General features: G+C 48.9%; 1 protein-coding gene across 1 annotated transcript in view; it reads right to left on the minus strand.

The window, feature by feature from the left end:
• LOC109885878 (sushi, nidogen and EGF-like domain-containing protein 1) overlaps positions 1-13,107 on the minus strand; it is an 88,963-nt gene extending 75,856 nt beyond the window's left edge. Inside the window, exons 1-3 of the mRNA XM_031822209.1 lie at positions 12,532-13,107; positions 3,579-3,866; positions 3,320-3,460 (exon numbers count right to left, since the gene is read on the minus strand). Coding sequence (XP_031678069.1) covers positions 3,320-3,460; positions 3,579-3,866; positions 12,532-13,107 — 1,005 coding nt within the window. The remainder of the gene's footprint in view (positions 1-3,319; positions 3,461-3,578; positions 3,867-12,531) is intronic.
• Between the last annotated feature and the right edge of the window lie 11,547 nt (positions 13,108-24,654).

The raw sequence follows: 24,654 nt of genomic DNA on the forward strand, positions 1-24,654 counted from the left end.
AGAGAGCGAGAGATGGGGAGAGAAGAAAGAGATGAGATATAAGAGAGATAGAGAGAGAGAGAGAGAGAGAGAGAGAGAGAGAGAGAGGAGAGAGAGAGAGAGAGAGAGAGAGGGGAGAGAGAGAGAGAGAGAAGGAGAGAGAGGGGGGGGAGAGAGGGAGAGAGATAGAGAGAGAGAGAGAGAGAAGAGAGAGAGAGAGGGAGAGGGATGGGGAGAGAGGGTAGAGAGAGAGAGAGAGAGAGAGAGAGAGAGAGAGAGAGAGAGAGAGAGAGAGAGAGAGATGGGAGAGAGAGAGAGAGCAACGATGTGGTGCACATATCTGCAGGTATGTTACCTACATAGGCAATTTTCGGGGACCGCTTTTGGCTTCTGAGCGCTACTTTCAGAATTGCTGGCATAAAAAATATATACGAAAGTACTGGAGAATCTCTTTAATCTGTGTCCCAAGGGCCCGCAAGGCTTTGTTCAAAAGTAGTGCACTTTGTCGGGGATTTAGGGCGCCATTAGGGTCACGACCTTAGAACAAGTGGGATACTTCACCTAAATCGCCTTATAGGTCTACGAGCTGTCTGAATACACTTCTAATTACACACGACTAAACACACCTCACTGAAAACTCCCACCGGAGAGCAAAAGGAAAGCCTGTATGAGGGTCCCAAAGGAAGCTTACAGTAAGATCTCAATGACCAGCCATGTTGTCTGAGAATTTTAATTCAAACCGAAATCGCAATCTCAAATTTCCAAGTCCCCTAACCCTAAGAGGCTCAAATCCGAGTGAAGCATTCTATTGTTTCCTCATGAGACTGCTATACACTGAGTAAGCTAAACAGTAGGAACACCCTCCCCCCCTTTTCCCCCTCAAAACAGCCTCAATTCGTTGGGTCGTGGACTCTACAAGGTGTCGAAAGCGTTCCACAGGGAGACTGGCCCATGTTGACTCAAATTGGCTGGATGTCCTTTTGGTGGTGGACCACTCTTGATACACATGGGAAACTGTTGGAGTGTGGGGAAAAAAAACAACAGCAGCGTTGCAGTTCTTGACACAAACCGGTGCGCTTGGCACCTACTACCACCTACTACCACCTACTACCACCTACTACCACCTACTGCCACCTACTACCACCTACTACTACCTACTACCACCTACTACCACCTACTACCACCTACCGCCACCTACTACCACCTACCGCCACCTACTACCACCTACCGCCACCTACTACCACCTACTACTACCTACTACCACCTACTGCCACCTACTACCACCTACTACCACCTACTACCACCTACTACCACCTACTACCACCTACTACCACCTACTACCACCTACTACTACCTACTACCATACCCTGTTCAAAGGCACTTAAATATTTTGTCTTGCCCGTTCACCCTCAAACACAATCCATGTCTCAATTGTCTCAAGACTTAAAAATCCTTCTTTAACCCCGTCTTCCTCCCCTTCATCTACACTGATTGAAGTGGATCTAACAAGTGACATCAATAAGGGATCATAGCTTTCACCTGGATTCACCTGGTCAGTCACATAACTATTCACACCACTGAGTCAATACATGTTAGAATCGCCTTTGGCAGAGATTACAGCTGGGTCTTTCTGGGTAAGTCTCTAAGAGCTTTACACACCTGGACTGTACAATATTTGCACATAATTTTTTGTATTTATTCTTCAAGCTGTCAAATTGGTTGTTGATCATTGCTTGACAACCATTTTCAAGTCTTGCCATAGATTTTCATGCAGATTCAAGATTTAGAACATCCCCACAGCATGATGCCGCCACCACCATGCTTCACCGTAGGGATGGTGCCAGGTTTCCTCCAGACGTGACGCTTGGCATTCAGGCCAAAGAGTTCAATCTTGGTTTCTCAGATCAGAGAATCTTGTTTCTCATGGTCTGAGAGTCTTTAGGTGGCTTATGGCAAACTCCAAGTGGGCTGCCTTTTACTGAGGAGTGGCATCCGTCTGGCCACTCTACCATAAAGGCCTGATTGGTGGAGTGTTGTAGAGATGGTTGTCCTTCTAGAAGGTTTTCCCATCTCCACAGAGGAACTCTGAAGAGCTGTCAGAGTGACCATAGGGTTCTTGGTCACCTCCCTGACCAAGGCACTTCTCCCCCAATTGCTCAGTTTGGGCTGGCGGCCAGCTGTAGGAAGAGTCTTGGTGCTTCCAAACTTCTTCCATTTAAGGTTGATGGAGGCCACTGTTGTTGGGGACTTTCAATGCTGCAGAAATGTTTTGGTACCCTTCCCCAGATCTGTGCCTCGACACAATCCTGTCTCTGAGCTCTACGGACAATTCCTTCGACCTCATGGCTTGGGTTCTTGCTCTGACATGCACTGTCAACTGTGGGACCTTATATAGACAGGTGTGTGCCTTTCCAAATCATGTCCAATCAATTGAATTTACCACAGGTGGACTCCAATCAAGTTGTAGAAACATCAAGGATGGTCAATGGAATCAGGATGTACTTGAGCTAAATTTCGAGTCTTGTAGTAAAGGGTCTGAATAGTAAATAAGGTCTATCTGTTTTTTAGTCTTAATATATTTGCAAACATTTTTGAAAAAAACTGTTTTCACTTTGCAATTATGGGGTATTTTGTGTAGATCGATGAGGATTTTTAAAAATGTAATCAATTTTAGAGTCAGGATGTTACGATAAAAGTCAAGGGGTCTGAAAACCTTCCAAATGTATCTATAGATAAGACATAAACACTGAGTCTACAAAACATTAAGAACACCTGCTCTCCAAATGTATCTATAGATAAGACATAAACACTGAGTCTACAAAACATTAAGAACACCTGCTCTCCAAATGTATCTATAGATAAGACATAAACACTGAGTATACAAAACATTAAGAACACCTTTGAACTGGGTTATGGTAGAAGGTGACAGGCGCACCGGTTTGTGTGTGTCAAGAACTGCAACGCTGCTGGGTTTTTCACACCCAACAGTTTCCCGTGTGTATCAAGAATGGTCCACCACCCAAAGGACATCCAGCCAACTTGACACAACTGTGGGAATCATTGGAGTCAACATGGACCAACATCCTTGTGGAATGCTTTCAACACCTTGTAGAGTCCATGCCCCGAAGAATTTAGGCTGTTCTGAGGACAAAACAGGGAAGGTAGCTATGGTTTATGAAGATATTTATGATGGTTTGTGAGGACATCTCTGTGACCCTACCTATAAACACGGTTTGTGAGGGACCTCTCTGTGACCCTACCTATAAAAACGGTTTGTGAGGACATCTCTGTGATCTTACACTATAAACACGGTTTGTGAGGGACCTCTCTGTGATCCTACCTGTGCAGCGATGCCTCCTAGCCCTGCCAGGTCTCCTCCACTGCTGGCGTGCATGCCTGTGGTCCAGGTGATCTCATGATACTGGAAGATGGTGAAGGATACCTCTCCGTTGGTGATCAGTATGACCTGGAACGTATTCACCTGTAGAGAACAGTAGTCAACAGCGTAGAGTACACATTTTCATTGATTGATTGATTGATTGATTGATTGATTGATTGATTGATTGATATATGTATTTTAATTGGTTGAGAATCCTAACCGGTGTGATGTCACTTCCTCCAAAGAAGGTGACTTTGTGCCACGTCGAGATGAGGATCCACGTCGCACTGAACTCTGGGAACTCAGAGAAGTATCGTTTGACGTCAACTGTGGCCCTCAGGAGGACAGACGGGTCTTTACTCTCCCGGTAGAAGACCTGCCCCGCCCGCCTGTTGTCCACGTCAGCCCAGAACGGCGCCACAACCCTCCGGTCTCCGGCGATGGGAAACGATACAGGGGTGAATTGAGACACCTCTCTGAGGAACGAGACCAGGCCGTTGTTGTTCACCTGTTGGGGAGGAGAGGAAGAGAGAAGAAGGTAAGGTTAGCATTGTTTCAAAATGGGTAAACATGGCCATACACAGAGAGTACCAGGTAATAACATGGTTATGTACAGGAAGTCCCAGGTAATAACATGGCTATATACAGGGAGTACCAGGTAATAACATGGTTATATACAGAGAGTACCAGGTAATAACATGGCCATATACACAGAGTACCAGTTAATAACATGGCTATATACAGGGAGTACCAGGTAATAACATGGCTAAATACAGGAAGTACCAGGTAATAACATGGTTATATACAGGGAGTACCAGGTAATAACATGACTATATAGGGAAGTTTAAAGGCCTGGGATGGGCTGAGAGGGTGGTCTATGGTGATAGGTGGGATGGGCTGACAGGGTAGTCTGTGGTGATAGGTGGGATTTGCTGAGAGGGTAGTCTATGGTGATAGGTGGGATGGGCTGAGAGGGTGGTCTATGGTGATAGGTGGGATGGGCTGAGGGGGTGGTCTATGGTGATAGGTGGGATGGGCTGAGAGGGTGGTCGATGGTGATAGGTGGGATGGGCTGAGAGGGTGGTCTATGGTGATAGGTGGGATGGGCTGAGAGGGTAGTCTATGGTGATAGGTGGGATGGGCTGAGGGGGTGGTCTATGGTGATAGGTGGGATGGGCTGAGAGGGTGGTCTATGGTGATAGGTGGGATGGGCTGAGAGGGTAGTCTATGGTGATAGGTGGGATGGGCTGAGGGGGTGGTCTATGGTGATAGGTGGGATGGGCTGAGGGGGTGGTCTATGGTGATAGGTGGGATGGGCTGAGGGGGTGGTCTATGGTGATAGGTGGGATGGGCTGAGAGGGTGGTCTATGGTGATAGGTGGGATGGGCTGAGGGGGTGGTCTATGGTGATAGGTGGGATGGGCTGAGGGGGTGGTCTATGGTGATAGGTGGGATGGGCTGAGGGGGTGGTCTATGGTGATAGGTGGGATGGGCTGAGGGGGTGGTCTATGGTGATAGGTGGGATGGGCTGAGAGGGTGGTCTATGGTGATAGGTGGGATGGGCTGAGGGGGTGGTCTATGGTGATAGATGGGATGGGCTGAGGGGGTGGTCTATGGTGATAGATGGGATGGGCTGAGGGGGTGGTCTATGGTGATAGGTGGGATGGGCTGAGGGGGTGGTCTATGGTGATAGATGGGATGGGCTGAGGGGGTGTTCTATGGTGATAGGTGGGATGGGCTGAGGGGGTGGTCTATGGTGATAGGTGGGATGGGCTGAGGGGGTGGTCTATGGTGATAGATGGGATGGGCTGAGGGGGTGTTCTATGGTGATAGGTGGGATGGGCTGAGGGGGTGGTCTATGGTGATAGGTGGGATGGGCTGAGGGGTGGGATTAAAGAGTTTATGTTTGTTTAATGTTTTATCGTTACGTATAAAAGTAAAATGTATATGTAGCAAAAAACCTGTAAAAAACAAACAAAGATTTTTGTCCTCCGAAGAGAAGGGGTTAAAAAAACCTTATAAATGGAAAAATAAAATGAAATATATATAAAAAGCTCTTTACCTGACTCGTTTTTCAAAGAAATGCACACATTCTGTGCTCTTGTCGGAAGCAATCACTCTCACATTTCTGTCTAGAAATTAGCTGGGCTAATAACTCACTAACTAGCAAAGAACAAAAGTGAACACTTTGATCTCAAAACAAGCACATCTACTCCGGACCGCTCATGCTGTAAACACAGTCCAGTTCACAAGTCAATGGCACAGATCCATATATGGCAATGATCTATTTGCATATAGGCCTACTGCAGCTGTGATAGGTTATTGTGCACCGGTCTGCGTAGAGAATGGGTAATGCCTGTCAATGCAATAGAATCCTACTCTGATGCACTCTGCCTACAACAAAATCTGTTGCATAGTTAGTTTTGCATAAGAAGTCTTGCAGAGTTAGTTTTTGTTGCAATGAAAGTGGCTAATATTGCGTTGAGTCGATCACGAGTCCCCATGATAAAGGGAAACGTTGATAGTGTTAACTAACGGGGGAAACTCTAGAGTGAAGTTGAGTGAACTTCAATCTTGTGCTTCTCTGCACAGGCTGATATTTCTTCTACTCATAACGAGCTTAGAGGGAACATTGGTAGACTCTTTGAGCAGATGTACTGTATCCACTTCCTCATGTTTGGAACAGACAGTGTCTTTGTTCATTCAGATGGCATGGCAGGCAGCAGCTGAGAAAACCAGGTTATGAACCCCCCCCCCCCCCCCCCCCCCACCACCGCACACACACACCTGCCCGAAGTCATGATGCACACACACACACACACACACACACACACACACACACACACACACACACACACACACACACACACACACACACACACACACACACACACACACACACACACACACACACAGAGGTCTGGGTCTGGTCTTACAGTGAGGCCCCCCTTGACCTGCCAAGGATTTGATCCAAATGTTGTGTTCGAGACCACCTAAAGTTCAAGACCAAGACTGGGGGGGCGGGGGGGGGGGGGCTAGTCAACACCCAAGACCGGAGCAAATTGAGTCCTAGTCAACACCCAAGACCAATTTTCTCTGAAAATAACATACCCAAATCTAACTGCCTGTAGCTCAGGCCCTGAAGCAAGGATATGCATATTCTTGATACCATTTGAAAGGAAACACTGAGGTTTGTGGAAAGGAATGTAGAGGAATATAAAAATTAGGCCGTGTGTTTGGACAATTACTAGACACTGCAGTAAATAAAACCTCATAAAAACACGTTTCGTCCAGTACAAGACCTACACAGACCAATATGCTATAGCCAATCAGAGCTACAGTAGGCCTTTATACAAACACGCCATTTACCACACAGGCCCGCCATCATTCACTATGAACTGGACTGCGTGTTTACAGGAAGTAGGACCTGTCATCATTCACTATGAACTGGACTGTGTGTTTACAGGCAGTAGGACCTGCCATCATTCACTTTGAACTGGACTGTGTTTACAGGCAGTAGGTCCTGCCATCATTCATTTTGAACTGGTCTGTGTGTTTACAGGAAGTAGGACCTGCCATCATTCACTATGAACTGGACTGTGTGTTTACAGGCAGTAGGTCCTGCCATCATTCATTTTGAACTGGTCTGTGTGTTTACAGGAAGTAGGACCTGCCATCATTCACTATGAACTGGACTGTGTGTTTACAGGCAGTAGGGCCTGCCATCATTCACTATGAACTGGACTGTGTTTACAGGAAGTAGGACCTGCCATCATTCACTTTGAACTGGACTGTGTGTTTACAGGAAGTAGGACCTGCCATCATTCACTATGAACTGGACTGTGTGTTTACAGGCAGTAGGGCCTGCCATCATTCACTATGAACTGGACTGTGTGTTTACAGGCAGTAGGGCCTGCCATCATTCACTATGAACTGGACTGTGTTTACAGGAAGTAGGACCTGCCATCATTCACTTTGAACTGGACTGTGTGTTTACAGGAAATAGGACCTGCCATCATTCACTATGAACTGGACTGTGTGTTTACAGGCAGTAGCGCCTGCCATCATTCACTCTGAACTGGACTGTGTGTTTACAGGCAGTAGGACCTGTCATCCTTCACTATGAACTGGACTGTGTGTTTACAGGCAGTAGGACCTGTCATCCTTCACTATGAACTGGACTGTGTGTTTACAGGCAGTAGGACCTGTCATCCTTCACTATGAACTGGACTGTGTGTTTACAGGCAGTAGGACCTGCCATCATTCACTATGAACTGGACTGTGTGTTTACAGGCAGTAGGACCTGCCATCATTCACTATGAACTGGTCTGTGTGTTTACAGGAAGTAGGACCTGTCATCATTCACTATGAACTGGACTGTGTGTTTACAGGAAGTAGGACCTGCCATCATTCACTATGAACTGGACTGTGTGTTTACAGGCAGTAGGGCCTGCCATCATTCACTTTGAACTGGACTGTGTGTTTACAGGCAGTAGGTCCTGCCATCATTCATTTTGAACTGGTCTGTGTGTTTACAGGAAGTAGGACCTGTCATCATTCACTATGAACTGGACTGTGTGTTTACAGGAAGTAGGACCTGCCATCATTCACTATGAACTGGACTGTGTGTTTACAGGCAGTAGGACCTGTCATCATTCACTATGAACTGGACTGTGTGTTTACAGGCAGTAGGGCCTGCCATCATTCACTATGAACTGGACTGTGTGTTTACAGGAAGTAGGACCTGCCATCATTCACTTTGAACTGGACTGTGTGTTTACAGGAAGTAGGGCCTGCCATCATTCACTTTGAACTGGACTGTGTGTTTACAGGAAGTAGGGCCTGCCATCATTCACTTTGAACTGGACTGTGTGTTTACAGGAAGTAGGGCCTGCCATCATTCACTCTGAACTGGACTGTGTGTTTACAGGCAGTAGGACCTGTCATCATTCACTATGAACTGGATTGTGTGTTTACAGGAAGTAGGGCCTGCCATCATTCACTTTGAACTGGACTGTGTGTTTACAGGAAATAGGACCTGCCATCATTCACTATGAACTGGACTGTGTGTTTACAGGCAGTAGGACCTGCCATCATTCACTATGAACTGGACTGTGTGTTTACAGGCAGTAGGGCCTGTCATCATTCACTATGAACTGGACTGTGTGTTTACAGGAAGTAGAGCCTGCCATCATTCACTATGAACTGGACTGTGTTTACAGGAAGTAGAGCCTGCCATCATTCACTATGAACTGGACTGTGTGTTTACAGGAAGTAGAGCCTGCCATCATTCACTATGAACTGGACTGTGTGTTTACAGGAAGTAGCAACTGCGCCACTTTATATTATTAGAAGGCATTTCTGTAAATATGTTAAAACACCATGGGAGTCCTCCTACATTTGGGAACTTCACAGTCCTATTGATCAAACAACCATGAAAAGGTCGGCTCTCTCTCCCTCAGTTATACACATCAACAAGATAAACAACTAATGCTAGCCAGAGCAAGATGAGCTAATATCTAACAAAAGAACATTAGATAAACCCTCTCAAACTTTTGTTAGCTAGTTGGCCATCAAAATTGCACTGATAAACGATGGGGAATTAGTAGCCTCCTCGTCCTTTTGCAACTTGCCTGCCAATGCATTCTTGTCCCAAACAAGCTCTTAAGATAACTGGCTAAAGATGACTAGCTCGCTAGCTAGCTACAAATGAGAGAACACCATTTTACCCACCGTAGCAGAGCTGGTTTGGCTGTTTACATGTTATCTAGAGCGTTCTTGACTAACTATATATATATTTAACTACGTTCACAGACACCGGTCACATTCAGCAGGTGTTGCACGTTCGTAATTTCAACAGATGTTCTGCACTCAGACCAGAGTGCTCTGAAATCGTAGTAGATAGCCAGAAATAATTTTACGAACGCAAGAGAGATGCTAACTGGATAACAGTCGTTCAAGTTCTTGCTAGCTAACCAATCTCTAGCTGTGTATAGCCACCGAAAAACGATATGAAGGGGGAAAAAGTCAGTCACTCATCCACTCCTCCAATGGCATGACAAGACATCCTCCTAGCAGCTAGCTAGCTAACATTAGGGTCAATGTTTTTAGCTTGCTACATAAAATAGATACGCTAGCCTATTAGCCACGTTATGACTGATCATTGCCCTTGCTAGTTTGATTGTATTGACATTCTCAGCCTTCGTCCAATTTTGTCCAGAATATCATTGAAATTGAAACAGTGCATCCCTAATGATGTGGAGACTTATATTTCCCCCACTAACTTTAAACATCAGCTATCTGAGCAGCTAACCAATCGCTGCAGCTGTACATAGTCCATCTGTAAATAGCCCACCCAATCTACCTACCTCATCCCCATATTGTTTTTATTTACTTTTCTGCTCTTTTGTACACCAGTATTTCTACTTGCACACCATCATCTGCTCATTTATCACTCCAGTGTTAATCTGCTAAATTGTAATTACTTCACTACCATGGCCTATTTACTGCCTTACCTCCTCACGCCATTTGCACACACTGTATATAGACTTAATTCTTTACTATTGTGTTATTGACTGTACGCTGGTTTATTCCATGTGTAACTCTGTGTTGTTGTTTGTGTCGCACTGCTTTGCTTTATCTTGGCCAGGTCATAGTTGTAAATGAGAACTTGTTCTCAACTAGCTTACCTGGTTAAATAAATATATATTTTTTAAATGTACCAGCCAGCTGTAATTTACAACCTGATAGCAATATGTTTTAGATTAACCAAGAAATGTATTGTGAATTATCCGGTGTCCTATTTAAGTATTCTCTCTCTCTCTCTCTCTCTCTCTCTCTCTCTCTCTCTCTCTCTCTCTCTCTCTCTCTCTCTCTCTCTCTCTCTCTCTCTCTCTCTCTCTCTCTCTCTCTCTCTCTCTCTCTCTCTCTCTCTCTCTCTCTCTCTCAGCACCTGGCTGTGCTGCTGCTCCAGTTTCAACTGTTCTGCCTGCGGCTATGGAACCCTGACCTGTTCACTGGACGTGCTACCTGTCCCAGACCTGCTGTTTTCAACTCTCTAGAGACAGCAGGAGCGGTAGAGATACTCTGAATGATCGGCTATGAAAAGCCAACTGACATTTACTCCTGAGGTGCTGACCTGTTGTACCCTCTACAACCACTGTGATTATTATTTTTTGACCCTGCTGGTCATCTATGAACATTTGAACATCTTGGCCATGTTCGGTTATAATCTCCACCCGGCACAGTCAGAAGAGGACTGGCCACCCCTCATAGCCTGCTTCCTCTCTAGGTTTCTTCCTAGGTTTTGACCTTTCTAGGGAGTTTTTCCTAGCCACCCTTCTTCTACACCTGCATTGCTTGCTGTTTGGGGTTTTAGGCTGGGTTTCTGTACAGCACTTTGAGATATCAGCTGATGTAAGAAGGGCTATATAAATACATTTGATTTGATTATATTAATCATGCATTGAACTGCACTCATCTGTTCTGCCAACAATGCCTTACTGTACATTTACTGGTCTCGGTAATAGTTGTTAGAACAGTTGTACATTTAGTTTGGTAAATGCTTAATGGTTGTGTGTTTTGTATCCTTCTGACTGGGACCAACTGGACGGTGGTGTAGCGGTCGTCAGTTGAAGTAGGTGAGGACCAAAGCATTTACAGGGTGGTACTATCAAACAAAGAAACAAAAAGCACACCCGAAACAGCGTCACTAAACAGAAAGTATAATCACCCACAACTCAAGGGTGAAAACAGGTTGCCTAAGTATGGTTCTCAATCAGGGACGACGATTGACAGCTGCCTCTGATTGAGAACCATACCAGGCCAAACACAGAAATAGTAAATCATAGAAAAAAAAACATAGACTTCCCACCCTACTCACGCCCTCTGACCTTACTAAAACAACGACATCACAAAGGAACACAGACTGCCCACCCTACTCACGCCCTCTGACCTTACTAAAACAACGACATCACAAAGGAACACAGACTGCCCACCCTACTCACGCCCTCTGACCTTACTAAAACAACGACATCACAAAGGAACACAGACTGCCCACCCTACTCACGCCCTCTGACCTTACTAAAACAACGACATCACAAAGGAACACAGACTGCCCACCCTACTCACGCCCTCTGACCTTACTAAAACAACGACATCACAAAGGAACACAGACTGCCCACCCTACTCACGCCCTCTGACCTTACTAAAACAACGACATCACAAAGGAACATAGACTGCCCACCCTACTCACGCCCTCTGACCTTACTAAAACAACGACATCACAAAGGAACACAGACTGCCCACCCTACTCACGCCCTCTGACCTTACTAAAACAATGACATCACAAAGGAACATAGACTGCCCACCCTACTCACGCCCTCTGACCTTACTAAAACAACGACATCACAAAGGAACACAGACCGCTTATCCTTTAACATCATGCTGTGTGTGTCTGCTGTCTCTCCATCGGCCCTATGTAGTGGTGCAGCGGTGTAGTGTGGCCTGGAGAAGTGGGTATAATCTAATGTTTCCAAAAAGATCCCAAACGGTCCGCCCAGAGAAGAAAAGACACCCTGTGTGAAATGTTTTCCAGTGTTTCCCTATGTTTTTTGTAATTTTTCCTGTAGATTTTTCAGATTATTACTCTTAAAATTACACTTTTTTTTCATAGATTTTTGTTGTTGTTGATGGTCTCAACGATGCTTAAACCACATCAATCTGATTAGACGTCTCTGTCAGGGCCTGGCTTCTAGTGGGTGGTCCAGCCAGGCCCAACCATGTCTACGCCCCTGTCTCTCCAGTGGGTGGGCCTCTGTCCACCCTGGTCCATCCATGTCTCCCCAGTGGGTGGGACTCTGTCCACCCAGGTCCAACCATGTCTCCCCAGTGGGTGGGCCTCTGTTCACCCAGGTCCAACCATGTCTCCCCAGTGGGTGGGCCTCTGTCCACCCAGGCCCAACCATGTCTCCCCAGTGGGTGGGCCTCTGTCCACCCAGGTCCATCCATGCCAACGCCCCTGACGTAAACAGCTCATGATGACCATTGCAGCATCACAATTAGCCTAATAATATCAACCATTTGGACAAAACTGGTTCAATAGCTGGTTTGCATGCCTATTGTTAGCTTAGTTAGCATTTACTGGTAGATATCATGCGTTTTAAATGTCTTTACTTTCCTACTGGCTACTGATGTCATTCTTCGGTGAGCTGCTCCATACCAGAACCAGTTGAGAGCTGCTCCATACCAGAACCAGTTGAGAGCTGCTCCATACCAGAACCAGTTGAGCTGCTCCATACCAGAACCAGTTGAGAGCTGCTCCTTACCAGAACCAGTTGAGAGCTGCTCCATACCAGAACCAGTTGAGAGCTGCTCCATACCAGAACCAGTTGGGAGCTGCTCCATACCAGAACCAGTTGGGAGCTGCTCCATGCCGGAACCAGTTGAGCTGCTCCATGCCAGAACCAGTTGAGAGCTGCTCAATGCCGGAACCAGTTGAGAGCTGCTCCATGCCAGAACCAGTTGAGCTGCTCCATGCCAGAACCAGTTGTGAGCTACTCCATGCCAAAACCAGTAGAGAGCTGCTCCATACCAGAACCAGTTGAGCTGCTCCATACCAGAACCAGTTGAGAGCTGCTCCTTACCAGAACCAGTTGAGAGCTGCTCCATACCAGAACCAGTTGAGAGCTGCTCCATACCAGAACCAGTTGGGAGCTGCTCCATACCAGAACCAGTTGGGAGCTGCTCCATGCCGGAACCAGTTGAGCTGCTCCATGCCAGAACCAGTTGAGAGCTGCTCAATGCCGGAACCAGTTGAGAGCTGCTCCATGCCAGAACCAGTTGAGCTGCTCCATGCCAGAACCAGTTGTGAGCTACTCCATGCCAAAACCAGTAGAGAGCTGCTCCATACCAGAACCAGTTGTGAGCTGCTCCATGCCAGAACCAGTTGTGAGCTGCTCCATGCCAGAACCAGTTGTGAGCTGCTCCATGCCAGAACCAGTTGTGATCTGCTCCATACCAGAACCAGTTGTGAGCTGCTCCATACCAGAACCAGTTGAGAGCTGCTCCATACCAGAACCAGTTGAGAGCTGCTCCATGCCAGAACCAGTTGAGAGCTGCTCCATACCAGAACCAGTTGAGAGCTGCTCCATACCAGAACCAGTTGAGAGCTGCTCCATGCCAGAACCAGTTGAGAGCTGCTCCATACCAGAACCAGTTGAGAGCTGCTCCATACCAGAACCTGTTGAGAGCTGCTCCATACCAAAACCAGTTGAGAGCTGCTCCATACCAGAACCAGTTGAGAGCTGCTCCATGCCAGAACCAGTTGTGAGCTGCTCATACCAGAACCAGTTGAGAGCTGCTCCATACCAGAACCAGTTGAGAGCTGCTCCATACCAGAACCAGTTGAGAGCTGCTCCATACCAGAACCAGTTGAGAGCTGCTCCATACCAGAACCAGTTGAGAGCTGCTCCGTGCCAGAACCAGTTGAGAGCTGCTCCATACCAGAACCAGTTGAGAGCTGCTCCATACCAGAACCAGTTGAGAGCTGCTCCATACCAGACCAGTTGAGAGCTGCTCCATACCAGAACCAGTTGAGAGCTGTTCCATACCAGAACCAGTTGAGAGCTACTCCATACCAGAACCAGTTGAGAGCAGCTCCATACCAGAACCAGTTGAGAGCTGAACACTCTGGCTGCCTGCAGATGTTATTCCACTGAATCTAGACTGTGTGTGCGTCGCGCATGTAAATATAAACTCAGCAAAAAAAGAAACGCCCCTTTTTCAGGACCCTGTCTTTCAAAGATCATTCGTAAAAATCCAAATAACCACAGATCTTCATTGTAAAGGGTTTAAACACTGTTTCCCATGCTTTGTTCAATGAACCATAAACAATTAATGAACATGCACCTGTGGAACGGTCATTAAGACACTAACAGCTTACAGACGGTAGGCAAATAAGATCACAGTTATGAAAACTTAGGACACTAAAGAGGCCTTTCTACTAACTCTGAAAAACACCAAAAGAAAGATGCCCGGGGACCCTGCTCATCTGCATGAATGTGCCTTAGGCATGCTGCTAGGAAGCATGAGGACTGCAGATGTGGCCAGGGCAATAAATTGCAATGTCCGTACTGTGAGACACCTAAGACAGCGCTACAGGGAGACAGGACGGACAGCTGATCGTCCTCGCAGTGGAAGACCACGTGTAACAACACCTGCACAGGATTGGTACATCCGAACATCACACCTGCGGGACAGGTACAAGATGGCAACAACAACTGCCCGAGTTACACCAGGAAGGCACAATCCCTCCATCAGTGATCAGACTGTCTGCAATAGGCTGAGAGAGGCAGGACTCAGGGCTTTTTGGCCTGTTGCAGGACCATGAGTAAACAGTCTACCAGGACCATGAGTAAACAGTCTACCAGGACCATGAGTAAACAGTCCACCAGGACCATGAGTCTACCAGGACCATGAGTAAACAGTCTACCAGGACCATGTGTAAACAGTCTACCAGGACCATGTGTAAACAGTCTACCAGGACCATGAGTAAACAGTCCACCAGGACCATGAGTCTACCAGGACCATGAGTAAACAGTCTACCAGGACCATGTGTAAACAGTCTACCAGGACCATGAGTAAACAGTCTACCAGGACCATGAGTAAACCACCAGTTGTGTTTTTAGACTGCAGAGAGAGAGAGTGTTGAAAGGCTTTCTGGCCTGCAGGACCAAGCCAGCATCCTGTACCCTATTCCCTATATAGTGCACTACTTTTGGCATGAGCCTATCGGGATGCAGATTCAGAAGAAAAAAAAGTTCCATCTGAAAGAGCTTCATTCATAACCCAGACCCCGGTTCTACTTATCATACGCAGGTGCAGAGTGGGCTGAGCGAACAGAGCTTCACACTCTCTCTCTCTCCCCTCCATGTCACCTATCCTGTTTTTTTGGCTAATAGCCCGAGACCCGTGTAACAAATGGCACCCTATTGCCTTTTTACAGTGTACGACTTTTAACCAGGGTCCCTCAAGGGTCAGTCAGAGAGTGAAGCAGCATCACAGCGCTCCAAAAGATGTAGAGCAGTGTGGAGCCATAGGGCACTAGTAGTGCACTATAAAAGGAATAGGGTGCCATTGGCCATAGGGCCACTGGTCAACAGTAGTGCACTATAAAAGGAATAGGGTGCCATTGGCCATAGGGCCCACTGGTCAACAGTAGTGCACTATAAAAGGAATAGGGTGCCATTGGCCATAGGGCCCACTGGTCAACAGTAGTGCACTATAAAAGGAATAGGGTGCCATTGGCCATAGGGCCCACTGGTCAACAGTAGTGCACTATAAAAGGAATAGGGTGCCATTGGCCATAGGGCCCACTGGTCAACAGTAGTGCACTATAAAAGGAATAGGGTGCCATTGGCCATAGGGCCCACTGGTCAACAGTAGTGCACTATAAAAGGAATAGGGTGCCATTGGCCATAGGGCCCACTGGTCAACAGTAGTGCACTATAAAAGGAATAGGGTGCCATTGGCCATAGGGCCCACTGGTCAACAGTAGTGCACTATAAAAGGAATAGGGTGCCATTGGCCATAGGGCCCACTGGTCAACAGTAGTGCACTATAAAAGGAATAGGGTGCCATTGGCCATAGGGCCCACTGGTCAACAGTAGTGCACTATAAAAGGAATAGGGTGCCATTGGCCATAGGGCCCACTGGTCAACAGTAGTGCACTATAAAAGGAATAGGGTGCCATTGGCCATAGGGCCCACTGGTCAACAGTAGTGCACTATAAAAGGAATAGGGTGCCATTGGCCATAGGGCCCACTGGTCAACAGTAGTGCACTATAAAAGGAATAGGGTGCCATTGGCCATAGGGCCCACTGGTCAACAGTAGTGCACTATAAAAGGAATAGGGTGCCATTGGCCATAGCCATTGGCCCTCTATTTCTGAAACTATCTGCCACCATTGTCGCAACCCCTATTACCAGCCTGTTCAACCTCTCTTTCATCTCGTCTGAGATCCCAAGGATTGGAAAGCTGCCGCAGTCATCCCCCTCTTCAAAGGGGGAGACACCCTGGACCCAAACTGTTACAGACCTATATCCATCCTGCCCTGCCTATCTAAGGTCTTCGAAAGCCAAGTCAACAAACAGGTCACTGACCATCTCGAATCCCACCGTACCTTCTCCGCTGTGCAATCTGGTTTCCGAGCCGGTCATGGGTGCACCTCAGCCACACTCAAGGTACTAAACGACATCATAACCGCCATCGATAAAAGACAGTACTGTGCAGCCGTCTTCATCGACCTTGCCAAGGCTTTCGACTCTGTCAATCACCATATTCTTATCGGCAGACTCAGTAGCCTCGGTTTTTTCGGATGACTGCCTTGCCTGGTTCACCAATTACTTTGCAGACAGAGTTCAGTGTGTCAAATCGGAGGGCATGCTGTCCGGTCCTCTGGCAGTCTCTATGGGGGTGCCACAGGGTTCAATTCTCGGGCCGACTCTTTTCTCTGTGTATATCAATGATGTTGCTCTTGCTGCGGGCGATTCCCTGATCCACCTCTACGCAGACGACACCATTCTATATACCTTCGGCCCGTCTTTGGACACTGTGCTATCTAACCTCCAAACAAGCTTCAATGCCATACAACACTCCTTCCGTGGCCTCCAACTGCTCTTAAACGCTAGTAAAACCAAATGCATGCTTTTCAACCGGTCGCTGCCTGCACCTGCATGCCCGACTAGCATCACCACCCTGGATGGTTCCGACCTAGAATATGTGGACGTCTATAAGTACCTAGGTGTCTGGCTAGACTGCAAACTCTCCTTCCAGACTCATATCAAACATCTCCAATCGAAAATCAAATCAAGAGTCGGCTTTCTATTCCGCAACAAAGCCTCCTTCACTCAAGCCGCCAAGCTTACCCTAGTAAAACTGACTATCCTACCGATCCTCGACTTCGGCGATGTCATCTACAAAACGGCTTCCAACACTCTACTCAGCAAACTGGATGCAGTCTATCACAGTGCCATCCGTTTTGTCACTAAAGCACCTTATACCACCCACCACTGCGACTTGTATGCTCTAGTCGGCTGGCCCTCGCTACATATTCGTCGCCAGACCCACTGGCTCCAGGTCATCTACAAGTCTATGCTAGGTAAAGCTCCGCCTTATCTCAGCTCACTGGTCACGATGGCAACACCCATCCGTAGCACGCGCTCCAGCAGGTGTATCTCACTGATCATCCCTAAAGCCAACACCTCATTTGGCCGCCTTTCGTTCCAGTACTCTGCTGCCTGTGACTGGAACGAATTGCAAAAATCGCTGAAGTTGGAGACTTTTATCTCCCTCACCAACTTCAAACATCAGCTATCTGAGCAGCTAACCGATCGCTGCAGCTGTACATAGTCTATTGGTAAATAGCCCACCCTTTTCACCTACCTCATCCCCATACTGTTTTTATTTATTTACTTTTCTGCTCTTCTGCACACCAATATCTCTACCTGTACATGACCATCTGATCTTTTATCACTCCAGTGTTAATCTGCAAATTTGTAATTATTTGCCTACCTCCTCATGCCTTTTGCACACATTGTATATAGACCCCCCCTTTGTTTTCTACTGTGTTATTGACTTGTTAATTGTTTACTCCATGTGTAACTCTTTGTTGTATGCTCACACTGCTATGCTTTATCTTGGCCAGGTCGCAGTTGCAAATGAGAACTTGTTCTCAACTAGCCTACCTGGTTAAATAAAGGTGAAATAAAAATAAATAAATAAAAAATAGGGCCCACTGGTCAACAGTAGTGCACTATAAAAGGAATAGGGGTGCCATTGGCCATAGGGCCCACTGGTCAACAGTAGTGCACTATAAAAGGAATAGGGTGCCATTGGCCATAAGGCCCACTGGTCAACAGTAGTGCACTATAAAAGGAATAGGGTGCCATTGGCCATAGGGCCCACTGGTCAACAGTAGTGCACTATAAAAGGAATAGGGTGCCATTGGCCATAGGGCCCACTGGTCAACAGTAGTGCAGACAACCTCAGTTGTCCTGAGTCTGCACAACTCTGCCAGGACCTAGGATCAAGAGAGACGCTCAAGTGTTTTAGTACTATATCTCTTGACACAATGATGAAAATAATCATGGCCTCTAAACCTTCAAGCTGCATACTGGACCCTATTCCAACTAAACTACTGAAAGAGCTGCTTCCTGTGCTTGGCCCTCCTATGTTGAACATTATAAACGGCTCTCTATCCACTGGATGTGTACCAAACTCACTAAAAGCGGCAGTAATAAAGCCTCTCTTGAAAAAGCCAAACCTTGACCCAGAAAATATAAAAAACTATCGGCCTATATCGAATCTTCCATTCCTCTCAAAAATTTTAGAGAAGGCTGTTGCGCAGCAACTCACTGCCTTCCTGAAGACAAACAATGTATACGAAATGCTTCAGTCTGGTTTTAGACCCCATCATAGCACTGAGACGGCACTTGTGAAGGTGGTAAATTACATTTTAATGGCATCGGACCGAGGCTCTGCATCTGTCCTCGTGCTCCTAGACCTTAGTGCTGCTTTTGATACCATCGATCACCACATTCTTTTGGAGAGATTGGAAACCCAAATTGGTCTACACGGACATGTTCTGGCCTGGTTTAGATCTTATCTGTCGGAAAGATATCAGTTTGTCTCTGTGAATGGTTTGTCCTCTGACAAATCAACTGTAAATTTCGGTGTTCCTCAAGGTTCCGTTTTAGGACCACTATTGTTTTCACTATATATTTTACCTCTTGGGGATGTTATTCGAAAACATAATGTAAACTTTCACTGCTATGCGGATGACACACAGCTGTACATTTCAATGAAACATGGTGAAGCCCCAAAATTGCCCTCGCTAGAAGCATGTGTTTCAGACATAAGGAAGTGGATGGCTGCAAACTTTCTACTATTAAACTCGGACAAAACAGAGATGCTTGTTCTAGGTCCCAAGAAACAAAGAGATCTTCTGTTGAATCTGACAATTAATCTTAATGGTTGTACAGTCGTCTCAAATAAAACTGTGAAGGACCTCGGCGTTACTCTGGACCCTGATCTCTCTTTTGAAGAACATATCAAGACCATTTCGAGGACAGCTTTTTTCCATCTACGTAACATTGCAAAAATCAGAAACTTTCTGTCCAAAAATGATGCAGAAAAATTAATCCATGCTTTTGTCACTTCTAGGTTAGACTACTGCAATGCTCTATTTTCCGGCTACCCGGATAAAGCACTAAATAAACTTAAGTTAGTGCTAAATACGGCTGCTAGAATCCTAGAACCAAATTTTTTAATCATATTACTCCAGTGCTAGCCTCTCTACACTGGCTTCCTGTCAAAGCAAGGGCTGATTTCAAGGTTTTACTGCTAACCTACAAAGCATTACATGGGCTTGCTCCTACCTATCTCTCTGATTTGGTCCTGCCGTACATACCTACACGTACGCTACGGTCACAAGACGCAGGCCTCCTAATTTTCCTAATTTAAGCAAACAGCTAGAGGCAGGGCTTTCTCCTATAGAGCTCCATTTTTATGGAACGGTCTGCCTACCCATGTCAGAGACGCAAACTCGGTCTCAACCTTTAAGTCTTACTGAAGACTCATCTCTTCAGTGGGTCATATGATTGAGTGTAGTCTGGCCCAGGAGTGGGAGGGTGAACGGAAAGGCTCTGGAGCAACGAACCGCCCTTGCTGTCTCTGCCTGGCCGGTTCCCCTCTTTCCACTGGGATTCTCTGCCTCTAACCCTATTACAGGGGCTGAGTCACTGGCTTGCTGGGGCTCTCTCATGGCGTCCCTGGAGGGGGTGCGTCACCTGAGTGGGTTGATTCACTGTTGTGGTCATCCTGTCTGGGTTGGCGCCCCCCCCCTTGGGTTGTGCCGTGGCGGAGATCTTTGTGGGCTATACTCAGCCTTGTCTCAGGATGGTAAGTTGGTGGTTGAAGATATCCCTCTAGTGGTGTGGGGGCTGTGCTTTGGCAAAGTGGGTGGGGTTATATCCTTCCTGTTTGGCCCTGTCCGGGGGTGTCCTCGGATGGGGCCACAGTGTCTCCTGACCCCTCCTGTCTCAGCCTCCAGTATTTATGCTGCAGTAGTTTATGTGTCGGGGGGCTGGGGTCAGTTTGTTATATCTGGAGTACTTCTCCTGTCCTATTCGGTGTCCTGTGTGAATCTAAGTGTGCGTTCTCTAATTCTCTCCTTCTCTCTTTCTTTCTCTCTCTCGGAGGACCTGAGCCCTAGGACCATGCCCCAGGACTACCTGACATGATGACTCCTTGCTGTCCCCAGTCCACCTGGCCATGCTGCTGCTCCAGTTTCAACTGTTCTGCCTTATTATTATTCGACCATGCTGGTCATTTATGAACATTTGAACATCTTGGCCATGTTCTGTTATAATCTCCACCCGGCACAGCCAGAAGAGGACTGGCCACCCCACATAGCCTGGTTCCTCTCTAGGTTTCTTCCTAGGTATTGGCCTTTCTAGAGAGTTTTTCCTAGCCACCGTGCTTCTACACCTGCATTGCTTGCTGTTTGGGGTTTTAGGCTGGGTTTCTGTACAGCACTTTGAGATATCAGCTGATGTACGAAGGGCTATATAAATAAATTTGATTTGATTTGATTTGATATAAAATGAATAGGGTGGCATTGGCCATAGGGCCCACTGGTCAACAGAAGTGCACTATAAAAGGAATAGGGTGCCATTGGCCATAGGGCCCACTGGTCAACAGTAGTGCACTAAAAAATGAATAGGGTGCCATTGGCCATAAGGCCCACTGGTCAACAGTAGTGCACTATAAAATGAATAGGGTGCCATTGGCCATAGGGCCCACTGGTCAACAGTAGTGCACTATAAAAGGAATAGGGTGCCATTTGGTTTCAGCCGTGTATGATCTCTGCCATTCCCCAAGCAGGGGCCGGCTGGCAGCATGAGCTAGTCCCCCACCTAGCAGAGCTCTGGTTGCCTCTGACCCCCCCCCCCCCCCCCCACCTAGCAGAGTTCTGGTTGCCTCTGATCCCCCCCCCCCACCTAACAGAGCTCTGGTTGCCTCTGACCCCCCCCCCCACCTAGCAGAGCTCTGGTTGACTCTGATCCCCCCCCCCCCACCTAGCAGAGCTCTGGTTGCCTCTGATCCCCCCCCACCTAGCAGAGTTCTGGTTGCCTCTGATCACCCCCCCACCTAGCAGAGCTCTGGTTGCCTCTGATCCCCCCCCCACCTAGCAGAGTTCTGGTTGCCTCTGATCCCCCCCCCCCCACCTAGCAGAGCTCTGGTTGACTCTGATCCCCCCCCCCACCTAGCAGAGTTCTGGATGCCTCTGATCCCCCCCCCCCCCCACCTAGCAGAGCTCTGGTTGACTCTGATCCCCCCACACCTAGCAGAGCTCTGGTTGCCTCTGATCCCCCCCCCACCTAGCAGAGCTCTGGCTGCCTCTGATCCCCCCCCCCCACCTAGCAGAGCTCTGGTTGACTCTGATCCCCCCCCCCACCTAGCAGAGCTCTGGTTGCCTCTGATCCCCCCCCCACCTAGCAGAGTTCTGGTTGCCTCTGATCAACCCCCCCACCTAGCAGAGCTCTGGTTGCCTCTGATCCCCCCCCCCCACCTAGCAGAGTTCTGGTTGCCTCTGATCCCCCCCCCCCCCCCACCTAGCAGAGCTCTGGTTGACTCTGATCCCCCCCCCCACCTAGCAGAGTTCTGGATGCCTCTGATCCCCCCCCCCCCCCCACCTAGCAGAGCTCTGGTTGACTCTGATCCCCCCACACCTAGCAGAGCTCTGGTTGCCTCTGATCCCCCCCCCCCCACCTAGCAGAGCTCTGGCTGCCTCTGATCCCCCCCCCCCACCTAGCAGAGCTCTGGCTGCCTCTGATCCCCCCCCCCCACCTAGCAGAGCTCTGGTTGACTCTGATCCCCCCCCCACCTAGCAGAGCTCTGGCTGCCTCTGATCCCCCCCCCCCCACCTAGCAGAGCTCTGGTTGACTCTGATCCCCCCCCCACCTAGCAGAGCTCTGGTTGCCTCTGATCCCCCCCCCCCACCTAGCAGAGCTCTGGTTGACTCTGATCCCCCCCCCACCTAGCAGAGCTCTGGTTGCCTCTGATCCCCCCCCCCCCCCCACCTAGCAGAGTTCTGGTTGCCTCTGATCACCCCCCCCACCTAGCAGAGCTCTGGTTGCCTCTGATCCCCCCCCCCCCCCCCCCACCTAGCAGAGTTCTGGTTACCTCTGATCCCCCCCCCACCTAGCAGAGCTCTGGTTGACTCTGATCCCCCCCCCCCCCCCCACCTAGCAGAGTTCTGGTTGCCTCTGATCCCCCCCCCCCACCTAGCAGAGCTCTGGTTGACTCTGATCCCCCCCCCCACCTAGCAGAGCTCTGGTTGCCTCTGATCCCCCCCCCCCCACCTAGCAGAGTTCTGGTTGCCTCTGATCACCCCCCCACCTAGCAGAGCTCTGGTTGCCTCTGATCCCCCCCCCCCCCCACCTAGCAGAGTTCTGGTTACCTCTGATCCCCCCCCCCACCTAGCAGAGCTCTGGTTGACTCTGATCCCCCCCCCCCCCCACCTAGCAGAGTTCTGGATGCCTCTGATCCCCCCCCCCCCACCTAGCAGAGTTCTGGTTGCCTCTGATCCCCCCCCACCTAGCAGAGCTCTGGTTGACTCTGATCCCCCCCCCACCTAACAGAGCTCTGGATGCCTCTGACCCCCCCCCCCCCACCTAGCAGAGCTCTGGTTGACTCTGATCCCCCCCCCACCTAGCAGAGCTCTGGTTGACTCTGATCCCCCCCCCCCACCTAGCAGAGCTCTGGTTGCCTCTGATCCCCCCCCCCCACCTAGCAGAGTTCTGGTTGCCTCTGATCACCCCCCCACCTAGCAGAGCTCTGGTTGCCTCTGATCCCCCCCCCCCCCCCCACCTAGCAGAGTTCTGGTTACCTCTGATCCCCCCCCCCCACCTAGCAGAGCTCTGGTTGACTCTGATCCCCCCCCCCCACCTAGCAGAGTTCTGGTTGCCTCTGATCCCCCCCCCCCCACCTAGCAGAGCTCTGGTTGTCTCTGATCCCCCCCCACCTAGCAGAGCTCTGGTTGCCTCTGATCCCCCCCCCCCCCCCACCTAGCAGAGCTCTGGTTGACTCTGATCCCCCCCCCCCACCTAGCAGAGCTCTGGTTGCCTCTGATCCCCCCCCCCCACCTAGCAGAGTTCTGGTTGCCTCTGATCCCCCCCCCCCACCTAGCAGAGCTCTGGTTGACTCTGATCCCCCCCCCCACCTAGCAGAGTTCTGGTTGCCTCTGATCCCCCCCACCTAGCAGAGCTCTGGTTGCCTCTGATCCCCCCCCCCCCCCCACCTAGCAGAGCTCTGGTTGCCTCTTATCCCCCCCCCCCCACCTAGCAGAGCTCTGGTTGCCTCTGATCCCCCCCCCCCCCCCACCTAGCAGAGCTCTGGTTGCCTCTGATCCCCCCCCCCCACCTGCTCAGCAGCAGTGTATGGAAACCATCATATGAAGGTTTTTGCTGTAAAAACAGCAGAGGAAGTTTTGCTTGGCCCGGCTCACTCAGCTAATTGGCCAACCGCAGCCTTTCCCTTTCTCCGCATCAGACTGATGTGGTGAGAACGTGGCATCCTTCCCCTCTCACTGCCATTAGTCTTCCCCACTCTGAATCAGCCTTCCCCTCTCACTGCCATTAGTCTTCCCCACTCTGAATCAGCCTTCCCCTCTCACTGCCATTAGTCTTCCCCACTCTGAATCAGCCTTCCCCTCTCACTGCCATCAGTCTTCCCCTCTCTCTGAATCAGCCTTCCCCTCTCACTGCCATCAGTCTTCCCCTCTCTCTGAATCAGTCTTCCCCTCTCTCTGAATCAGACTTCCCCTCTCTCTGCCACCAGCCTTCCCCTCTCTCTGCCACCAGCCTTCCCCTCTCTCTGCCACCAGCCTTCCCCTCTCTCTGAATCAGCCTTCCCCTCTCTCTGAATCAGCCTTCCCCTCTCTCTGAATCAGCATTCCCCTCTCTCTGAATCAGCATTCCCCTCTCTCTGAATCAGCCTTCCCCTCTCTCTGAGTCAGCCTTCCCCTCTCTCTGAATCAGACTTCCCCTCTCTCTGCCATCAGCGTGATGTGATAAGAACATGGCCGTTCAACGATGTGGGGAAACGGAGAATACTGAGTGGTCTACCATGGTACTGAGTGGTGTACCATGGTACTGGGTGGTCTACCATGGTACTGGGTGGTCTACCGTGGTACTGAGTGGTCTACCGTGGTACTGAGTGGTCTACCATGGTACT

Source organism: Oncorhynchus kisutch, linkage group LG4 (assembly GCF_002021735.2).
Source record: "Oncorhynchus kisutch isolate 150728-3 linkage group LG4, Okis_V2, whole genome shotgun sequence".
Taxonomy (NCBI): domain Eukaryota; kingdom Metazoa; phylum Chordata; class Actinopteri; order Salmoniformes; family Salmonidae; genus Oncorhynchus; species Oncorhynchus kisutch.